This window comes from Humulus lupulus, chromosome 1 (assembly GCF_963169125.1).
Source record: "Humulus lupulus chromosome 1, drHumLupu1.1, whole genome shotgun sequence".
Lineage (NCBI taxonomy): Eukaryota > Viridiplantae > Streptophyta > Magnoliopsida > Rosales > Cannabaceae > Humulus > Humulus lupulus.
Window position 1 is genome coordinate 39,320,156 of NC_084793.1, and position 10,878 is coordinate 39,331,033.

The 10,878-nt window shown below is 32.4% G+C and overlaps 1 protein-coding gene across 1 annotated transcript; it reads right to left on the reverse strand.

Moving 5' to 3' along the window:
- Positions 1-1,920: 1,920 nt before the first annotated feature.
- Positions 1,921-10,182, reverse strand: LOC133791530 (structural maintenance of chromosomes flexible hinge domain-containing protein GMI1-like). The gene is made up of 14 exons (XM_062229453.1): positions 10,055-10,182; positions 9,535-9,624; positions 8,316-8,400; positions 6,351-6,436; positions 5,994-6,275; positions 5,807-5,890; positions 5,113-5,198; positions 4,860-4,922; positions 4,681-4,743; positions 4,414-4,515; positions 4,211-4,328; positions 3,608-3,687; positions 2,217-2,309; positions 1,921-2,024 (listed from the first exon to the last, which is right to left on the reverse strand). Exons 3-9 carry the CDS (start codon positions 8,332-8,334, stop codon positions 4,725-4,727), a joined length of 639 nt encoding a protein of 212 aa, XP_062085437.1. The 5' UTR covers positions 8,335-8,400; positions 9,535-9,624; positions 10,055-10,182; the 3' UTR covers positions 1,921-2,024; positions 2,217-2,309; positions 3,608-3,687; positions 4,211-4,328; positions 4,414-4,515; positions 4,681-4,724.
- Between the last annotated feature and the right edge of the window lie 696 nt (positions 10,183-10,878).

Consider the following 10,878-nt stretch of genomic DNA (forward strand, 5'->3'; position numbering starts at 1 on the left):
CTAGTCTCTTGGCACAGCAAGAAACATAATTCTATTTCTCTCTCAACAGCTAAGGCCGAATACATTGTAGCGGGAAGTTGTTGTGCACAACTTTTGTGGATGAAGCAAATGATGATGGATTATGGGTTTGATCTTGACACTTTAACTATTTTTTGTGATAATACAAGTGCAATTAATATTTCAAAAAATCCTGTGCAATATTCTCGTACAAAACATATTGATATTCGTCATCATTTCATAAGAGAATTAGTTGAAAATAAAGTTCTTGTCTTGGAATATATTGAAACACATAAACAAATTGCATATATTTTCACTAAAGCTCTTGATTCGGTTCGCTTGGATTTCCTCCGAAAATCTTTGGGGGTTTGTTCTCTTTAAATTTTCTTGTTATGGTGTTGTCCGCTTGATCAAATGTGTGTTATTTAAGGTTAAGAAAATTGTCAATCAATTTTAAAATTTTGTTGTGTGTCAAGCTGGATAATCTGACTTGTGTTTATGAACCTTTGGTTGTATATTCTTGAGAGAAATTTAATCAATTCCTCCTAGGCATATTCGAGTAAATTAATCAATGGTTAATGTTTGAGCTTCCTTTTATGTAGCATTGTTTCAAGCTCCTGTGAAAGAATAGAGCTAACTACAAGAAAAAATGCTTTTAATAACACCGAAAATGTGTTATCAAAACCTACGATAACACTTTCTGATGTGTTAAGACCAACTATGTTATCATAGGTCAGGATACTTTACATAACACTTTATCAGTGTTATACAGATGTGTTATTGTACTGTCAACGATAACACAATTTCTGTGTTATTTTAATATATAGATAAGTGTTTAATTATGTTATTTATAGTCGATTATATAACACTTTTTTGTGTTATACTACACTTTAGTATAACACATTTTTTGTGTTATACTACACTTTAGTATAACACGTGTTATATTAGCTTAGAGAAACATAATCTTTTTTTACTTACACAAAACTAGGAAAACAAATATGAAAGTTGAAGCCAAATAAGGTAACATAAATAGATTTTTATTAATTACTCAAATGTAATTACAATATTTAGTCTACTAGTCTAGGCTTAAGAAATCATATTACAACATAATTTATGCCCAATTCAGATTCCTTTTTCACTAAATACAAAACAAGAAATGTATACAAAAATTAGTGAAATGCATTCTTCCATTCTAAAGGCCTCAACTAGAAATGTTGTCAAGAATTGCTCCAAAGAAATCATCTCAATATACCTGCACATTGTAAAAAAAAAAGTCCCTTTATTATTAAGACCATAAGACTTAAGCTAGTTTCCACCTGTAAGCATATAAAGTTTAAATAAGCAACTCAACTCAACTCAAGCAAACATCTCTTTTATCATACATAGAATAAGCATAACAGATCAGTGGAAATAAAAGTTTACATATACCTGAGGAAGAAAAGCTATTCTAATGCCAAAATTTGTATCAACATCCAGACGACCTCCAATACCTACTGGGATAGCTTGTCTATATCTACATCCCCCAGTGGTTGTAACACCCTGACATACATAAACTAAACACAAATTAGAGTGGATTTTAACTGAGATTGTATGATATACATGTTATGGCAATGTACTAAGTTTTTTTATGAGGAGTTCTGGAAGGATGTTACTAACACATGAGTTCTGGAAGTGAAGATATCCGAACTGGTCCATTCAAGCTAATGCAGTAATTATCCCAGTCAAAGTTGCTAAAATAGTCCAAGAATTTATATAAAACCTGAGTTATAAAGGGGGAAAGAAGAAAGTCAATTTTAATTCACAATTATACAAGGCGTGCTGGACCAATAGTATCAAGCACTCACTGCTAAAGGACCATTCAAGGAAGAGTTGAAGAGATGGAAGATATATAGGACCAATGTCTCCATAGCATATGTAGAAATCAAACCATGATGAGCACCAAGAATACGGCTTTCATAATAGCACCAAGCCTTAATTAGTATAATACTCCGTTTGAAAAGATGATCTTTGCTAATGAGGCAATCGACCTGTCACAACAAGCATATAAATTGCAGTGAGCATATAGGAGAGTTTATGCTCCAGAAATACCAAAGTTTTGAAACAGAAAATAAGAAGAATACAGCAAAGACCAAAGGCAAAGAGTATCATGAAAGATCATAACACAAATGAAACGTCAATAAAGCACCATATATTTCTATTCCTACATAGTCGAATTATACCTGCTCCAGAAAGCATAGTGTACAAAGCCCTCCTAACTGATTGAACGAAATATCAACCACAATGTTCTGTACAAGGCATTTTACAAGTTTAACCTGCCAAACAAAAGCCACAGTTCTTACAGAAAACATGATAGTGTAAGTGACTCATAGGAAAATCAATATCAATCAAGAGGGGAAAAAAATAAAAATAAAATAGAAATTCAACATACAGGAAGAGCAGGTTATAAAACATTACTAAAGCAAAGCAACATGAGAGTACGAAAAATTTCAGGTAATGTATCATAACAACTCCAAACCATCAATACTACACTAGTACAGAACTTGCAGTTTCAGGTGACTACTTATCAAATACGATGGTATCATACAGTCAACGTAATTAAGTTTAGCACCAAATCTTAATTAATTTTTTCATTATTTGAGATATTCCACTGGATAAGTATAAAACAAAAAGATTATTTCTACAGTAAGGACTGTCAGTATCCAATGAGACATTACCCAGAAACCACAATAGAATCAGTGATGTAGAAGAGAGAGGCCTCAACTACTTTTGAAAAGAATACATTTATCTTCCAAACATCATGTGGAAGAAAAAAAAATGAATGAGCACATCAAAGGAACCAATGAAAAAAAAAGGGAATCATTGACTATGAAATGTCTGCAAACATTTCATAAATTTTGTTAAGCATCAGATATTGAATAGAGCTATATAGGATTAGTGTGTTGACTTGTAAATTTACTCAAGTTCTATTGGTTGGCTAGTAAGTGTTATTGTTAGTCTATAAATAGTATAAGAGAATACTTGGAAGGGATATATATAAGAATTTGGTTACTGTTTAAAGTTTAGAATTTCTACTCTGGGAGTTTTTGCTAGGTTTTCTCAAATTAACCTAGACTTTGTGCAAGATTTGGTTCTTTTCAGTACAATTCGTTTATTCTTAGAATAAAGCTTACAGAATCTTTCAAATCAGCAACCTAGACGGTGTATTAATTAAAATATATTAAATGAGAAACAATGGGTCAGTTGTTCAAATAAAAAATTAATGATCAGGAAAGAAAATGCATTAACTCGAACACGCTAAAACAGCAAACGTATGGTGTTGACTTTAAAATGACTAACTAAAATTCACCCCAAACTTTATCCAAGAAAGAGCCATATATAAGTTTATACCCAAAAGTAGAAAAAAAAATGCAATATGGATCCAAGGCTTTTTTACTTGCCTGAGAAACAAAAACAGGCCTGTACTCATATATTTCAGTTGAGGAAACAAAACTAAGTAGACTAGTAAAAACAGAGGACAAATACAATTTTAAATTAGCAGGGCTTATAGAAAAAGTTTTATTGTTATATTAGCACTGCCTTTAAGACTTCCATTGAATGAGATGTTACTTACACTGCCATTTATCATAACATGAAGTTTCTGCCCTGTGCTAGAAGTTCTAAATTGTCCCAGTTCCAACCCAGTTCATATATCTATTCATACAACAGAAGAATCCTTTAGAAATTATCCTGTCTAAATCAAACTATGACACAATTAGTAAAGTAAAATTCTAGTTATGTTGCTCACAATCAAGAGATGTGATGAAACCTTTAGGTAAAATTACTCATTCAATGATCTCACTACCCAATATTACAACCTTTCCAATAACATTTTTACACAGATGGATAAGAAAGGAAGAAACATTGCTGCTTTTTATATTTTTATAAAGCAAACCTTTTTTTTTTTACATGGCAAACTTGGAAATATCTTAAGAGTAATTAATTTAAAAAACAAAATGGTACTTGCAACACTGTCACAGATCAATGGGACACAATTTTGGGCACAAAAGAAGAATTTCTAAGGAATGCAACAGCTACATTACAGGGCTATTTTCTATTCTTATAAGAAAGGAGAGGAGCAAAATACTAGTTACAAAGACCCGTTACCAATTAGAAATAATATGAGCATCCTATGCAAACATAAGTGCTAAAGTCCAAAGATAAGAAAATTAAGAACCTCATTTCTGAAAGCCTGGCCAATTTGAGCAGCAGCAAAAGGAAGCTTGTTCCCATTGTAATGGTACAAGTCTTTGAAGTTAACAAATATGCCCTGTGCAGTTTCTGGTCGCATGAACCTACAGCAGAGGATATTTAATTACATATCATTACTGACCAAACATGAGTCTTAATAAAAAAGAGTCGCTAAGAAAGAAACAGTACCTCACTTACCGCTGCCTTGAAACGAACATATATAACAGATGCCCCTACACCCTCAGCAAGAGATGCCTTGCTGCTACTATTGCTCTGGATTGCTGACTGAACCTGATGAAGAAACAATAACCATATAGAACCAGAATGTTTTCTTTTTTAGGTAACAAACAGAGCACTTGATTTAAGACCAAAAGGAGACAGAAACAGAGGTCTACCAACCCAACAAAACAGCACAAAACAATGGAGCGCATTAATTCAACCCCTACATTATTTTACCTGAGAAGACACACTTTTGAGTACAGAAAGTACATGAGAGCGAATCATACCCAATGCTCAAGACTGTCATAACAAAAAAATTACTCAATTATTGGAAATGGAAACAAATTTTAGTGGAAGAATGTGCAAAAATGTAACGTTATCTAATCAGCTATCTGCATAAATTTGTTTCTACCTACAGTTGTCGAAATTTGAGTAAGTAAACGTCAGATTCAGCATACTGTGGATTTTTTTCTACATACCTAATATAAAGTAGATAATGTTTAAGGTCATCAAGTTGATTGAGAAAATAAATGTCTCAACAAAATATGCTAGTAATTCCCTAAATCAACATATAAATTAATGGTACGACACAAGTAATATTTAATGAATGCAACTAAAGCAGCAAAAATAGATACATAAATATATATGATGTAAATAGCATCCCCTTACGCTATGCAGTCATCAAGGCGTTTAAGCAGAGGGAGGAAGTTCTCATTGACAACATTCATATTTGGAGAATAAAAATTTGTAGAGATCTGCACAAGGATAGACAACAACAAATCATTTTGTAATGATAAGAACCGAATAGTTTAGTATAATACACTGTCCAAGTTTTGAATCCAAAAAATTGCAGTTCAGTTTATATTTCAATAATCAGCTCTCCAATTAAACTTAAAAGACTGGACACTAAGACTAATCTAACAAATTCAACTTTTACACTAAAAAAATTCAAGCAAAGAAAATGTTAGATAGTTCAAATGCATTAGATACCAAGCTTAACACTCTCAAGGCCCTATTTTAATCATACCAGGTAAGCCTATACCATTTGAAATATAGAACCATTGTGTCTAAAAGAGTGATTTCTTAATCTAACAATGATAAGATACGGTTCAGTATACACAACTGTCAACAACACTTAAAACATTTGTCCAAATACCAAATAGCCCAAAAAGAATATAGTGAGATATAAATTGTCCATTCATATAGTAATTATTGACTAAGATGGCCATAAACGACAAGATACCTCTGAATGGACTGCCAAACAATAAGGAATATTAGTCCTCTGAGTAAATCTTCATATTCTAAGATGATCCAACTTTGTACTTGATAAGAAAGGAGAGATTATCTTGTGTCAACTTTGTACCTTGTTATTATTTTCAATGACTGTGTAGAAGTTTTTTCCATCATGCTCCACTTTTGGATTTGGTATAGCAGGTTTGACATGAACCTGCATATGGAGTATAGTAATGGTCCAATAAGTAATGGTTTGTAAACTACTTCAACCAACAAAACAAAAACATCATATATAGCTTTTACATAGTTGTTCCCACCTCAACATTCAGACTAAGGTTTGAATGGTGAGAATGGATAGCTAAGAAGCTATAGTTTCCTGCAATTTGAGATAAAGGAATAGCAGGAACAATGCAGCGCCCATGCTTGAAAGTATACCGGACAGACTCTCCCAAATTAAGCCAATCAGCCTTTATTGTTAGCATATGTGACAGACCAATTTTCTCTTCTTCGTGGATAGTATCATCCACAATACCCTCACAGTTGACAATTTCAAAAATGATATTTTCTAGTTTGGAACCAGCAGTAAGAATCTCGGGTACCTAGTCACAATATTTTTAGATAAGAAAAGGTGGGAAAAAGAAAATTAGCAACATATGAAGCAGAGAATCACTGACCTTCGATGCGATTCTCAGTTCTCTTTTCTCAATATGAAATTCTTGTTTAAAAAAGACTTTATTGCCTGATGATACAGAGAGCGATGCTGCAGAGGGTCGGGCACAGATATGGAATTTACGGGGCGAATAAAGTATAAAAGATTGCAAGTCAATAATACATATTTATTTTGACTACATAATTAATTGATCACATAAGGAATACTCAAGCTTTTTCTTAACAGATTCAAAATCTGAGATTTTACTTCCATATCAAGACAATAAAATAAATATACACACCAGGAGTTGTATAAGTAGTATTGTAATTTTTTACACAGAAAGACACAAAAAGTTTGTGGTAATGAAATTATTGAAGTGAAGCATATAACATTCAATTCAACACATGTTTGTATTACAAAATTAGCACAAGGCCTTATATTATTCTAAGTGATACTGGTACAAAAACAAGAATGAAACTATATTACCAATTTCTTTAGCGTGTCAGTGGGTTATAAGATCAATTCAATATGAAGTTATAAAAACCAATTTCTCACTCCATCTAATCATTTTTCCCCTTTTATTCCTGCCTCACAAAACCATAAAAGGATGAAATGTATGAGAGGAAATCAATTAATTCCTTACCAATGTTCTAGATAAAATTCATTCATCTTACATGGCACACTTTACCACTACTACTTAATACACTAATTAGCAAAAACCTGGATTCTGAATATAAATGCAAAAGAAACAAATTATAGACATGAGTAAAAGGCTTACTGTACTATATGTAACAACATCTGGTATTAAAACCATCTTGCTTCATCTGACCAAAAAACTTAATGTTGTGATCAAACTTTCCATTCCTAACCAAACTCCCAAGAACAGAATGGCAGATGACGATATTCTTTTTGGTTGATTCTTCCTGAATGCTATTATAAACTTCTAGTGCACCCACAGGATTGTGAGTCTCTCCCGTGAACTTTATATAGTTGCTATATGAAGCCGGACAAATCTTCATATTTTGTTGCATCCAATTGAAGCACTGCAATAAAAGCAAAAATAATCCTATACAAATTTTAACAACAATAACTGAAGCTCTTATTCAAAAATTAATGAAATTAAATCAACATTATTACACCATCTTCAATTCATTTAAATGAGAATGCTTAAAGATGAAAATAAAAATGACAAAAACACACTATTTTATTTACTTATATGCAGGAAGAAATATGTATAAAAACAGGTATACATCCGTCAAATTAATACATGTATAGGGTAAGAGAGAGAGAGAGGCCACTCAAATACTTCTCTTTAACTGAACAAAAATGAGGTGGTTCCTACTTAAAGATTGATAGGCCTCCTATTAGTAGTCATAGGATTAGAATGCGTGGAACCACCCTATCAAAGATTACTAGAAAAAAAATCCAACATAAGGCAGACAAGCCATGAAGTAGCAGGATAATATACAATCCGAGCAGAAGAATAGTTAAAAGGGATGATTGCTCTTCTAATGCTTTCTTATTGATGAGATAAAAGAACCTAATTAAGTTCAATATGTTTCCTAGAAAACTAAATTAGGTACAAAAACTCTCATATAAAATTCATCTAACAAATGTACGATAATATAGTAACCACAAACACATTTTCTACTTCTCCATTAAAACAAAGGAAAAGCAGATCATTAAGTTGCCAAACATAACATATAATCTCAAAGTTTTAATTCGTAAAATTCGCACTTGAATCATTTTTTTTAAAAAAATTCAAAAAAACAAAAGAGAAGCATGCATGTTCACTAACATTTATGTGGACAAAGACACACACAGAAACTACATATGACTTGAGGAAAATTAAATGGGCTATATGAGAGACACCGTTAGGAATATATATACATATATATGCGACACTTAGTAATGCATACATAGCCAACTTTGTATGTTCAACAGATGTAACAATGGAGTGTTCAGTTAAATAATTTGCAAGATGTAGCACCTGGGAAAGCTTGTGCCATCTCTTTCGCATTCCAAAATGACGTAATATTGCATTCAAGTCCTGAACTTTTAAAATATCTCCATAGCTGCAAAATAAGGTCTCGTTTAAGTTACAACTTATTGGTTAGGTTACCGTTTTATGTTGTCAATTTGAGAGAACTACATTAAGACTAAGCAATCACATATGTAAAAAATCAAGGGATGCACATGATTCTTATAATAAGAGTATCAAAAGAGAAGAAAAACTATCTATATACTAGAAGGCAAAATTCCACATTGAAATTTTTTCATATTTATAAGTAAATAGATTACTGAACATTGGCTTGATACAGGAAAGACCATATAATCAATGAACTACAATTTTAAGAGAAACCCCTCTCAGTTAGTTGAGTTAGGTTCAAATTTTGATGTTTTATTGTATCATGTTCCACTAAAATAGAGACCCCTTTCGAACTTTACAGATGTAGGTGTTTTCCTCTTATTTGATACAAAACAAGATTAAAAAATTTAATGTCTGGGTTTCAAGTTGATATTAGTTCATGATACATACAATATACAAGTGTAAAATCATGGTCCATGATAAAATTGCAACTGAACTTCAACTCTTAAAGATGACTTTGACCCAGCAAACTTTCTTGATAACTAAGAATACAAACCATTTCAGAACAGAGATATTACAAATCCCAGACAGGGTTTCATTTCTCAAATCTAAAAAAAATAACATAACATTAAAATTTTACAATAAATTTCACAACCCAACATGCCAATCGAACCCATAAATTTCATTTCATGGCTCACCAACAAAATTTAACAAGAATAAAATAAACTGACACTGATACAAAAAAAAAAAAAAACAAACAAATTAACAAAGCAATATAATTCCAAAACAAAAAATGAAGAGGGTTACCTTGTAAGAGCAGAATCCAAATCAGGGGATAGTTAACTTTCCCAAAAAAGGGGAAAATGTGTTATTTAGACAATTTAAAGATACTGAAAATCTTTGTCACGTGGCACCAAACATTAGCTCTTATAAGGCAAGAATGCCCTGCTAAATAAAATGAAAAAGAGAAATATTTAAGAACTCTAGCTCAATTTTTTGTATCTCAAGTCCTGTTTACAAAAAATTCCTAACAAGATACAAGCATATTATCACATCTTCATCCAATTTAAATGAGCATATATATAAGAAAATAATGACTCTAGCTAAATTGGAAGCATACTCCTTCAGTCCTTAGTATCCTAGCAGTACAATGCAAACTATTCTTGTACTTGATCCCATGTGCTTCAGTATTGTGTTTTTGCAGCTTCAACTAATAAACAAACAAAAGTTTAACACACGCAATAAATATACACATAGATCAGAGGAATCAAAAACACGAAAGTATAACCAATAAGGAAATATACAAACTTTAAATTCATTTTCAGTTCACAGAGATAATCTTGTAAGATGTTATTGGTTAATACTTATGTTATCTCAATCTCATCCCGAATTTTTTTTAAAAACGATTAGCAGGGCAATCCAGTCATATGGTTTTCTAATGCATTTGCTCTAAACTTTGATGCTTTTAATTCACCATGATAGGGCCTAGATTCATTGAAAGAAAAAAAATTGGTTTCTGGGTTTTGAACTCCAAGTCCTATTAATTTCACTAAGAGTGCAATCAAACAAAAATATGTTAAATTACAAGCTAAACCCATGAAAATTTCACCTAATCCAACGAGAATAAGATGAGAGATTACCTTTACGGTGTCCAAGGGATGGCCAATGGTGACGGTGGAAACTTCGGCGAGTAAGCCGGCGACGTACTGCTTGTAAGCTGGAGTGTCCGAGAGATTTACTTTGGCTCCATTTTTTTTTTCTTCGTCAAGGCTCTAGTAGGAGGTTCGGTCCGAGAGAGGCAGTGGTTCGGTCCGAGAGAGGAGGAGGAGGAGGTGGTGATGGGTATAGCAGGAAGAGAAAGGAGAGAAGGAAAATATGGTGGAAAATGAGACAGAGAGAGAAAGAGATGAAGACTGGTTCGAGATAGGGAAAATGAGAAAGAGACGAAGATTGAGACAGAGAGAGAAAGAGATGAAGCACTGGTCTGAGATATTTGCCTCTTTTTTTTTTTGACTTGTCGCTTTTTTTTTAACTTGCCGCGTGTGATTTTATTTATTAACTTTATATATACAATAACTCTTTTTAAATAGTATTATAATGATGTGTTATGGTAATGGGTGTTTGGTGTAGTGTGAAAGCCGTCTTTTGAGTAAGTTGGAACTTTGTAATTCGGAGTTATAAAGAGGATAAGCTACCATAGAAAAGGGCTACCACTGGTGTAGTGTGACAGTGTCTTCATGGGTTACAATTATTTTTAATTTCGAAAAAGACTTATTTGTCATTGGGCAATGTTCCCTTGCATACACTGTCACACACTTATGCTTGAAACAATGCAATAAAAAATTGTACACAGTTTATAAAAAATAAAAAAATGTGTGTAAGACTCATACATGTTGATTGATTCACTTAAGAATATGTGCTTGTGACTGAATTGTAGCTTATTTCTCTCGAATATTCTTTCTAA

Bases quoted from the DNA above. Each gene is read 5' to 3' on its own strand.
- LOC133791530 (XM_062229453.1), bottom strand. The intron at 5,891-5,993 runs GTGGGAACAACT...CTCCATATGCAG, and splicing joins ACCTTAGTCTGAATGTTGAG to GTTCATGTCAAACCTGCTAT. The intron at 5,199-5,806 runs GTACAAAGTTGA...ATCCTTGTGCAG, and splicing joins TCATTGAAAATAATAACAAG to ATCTCTACAAATTTTTATTC.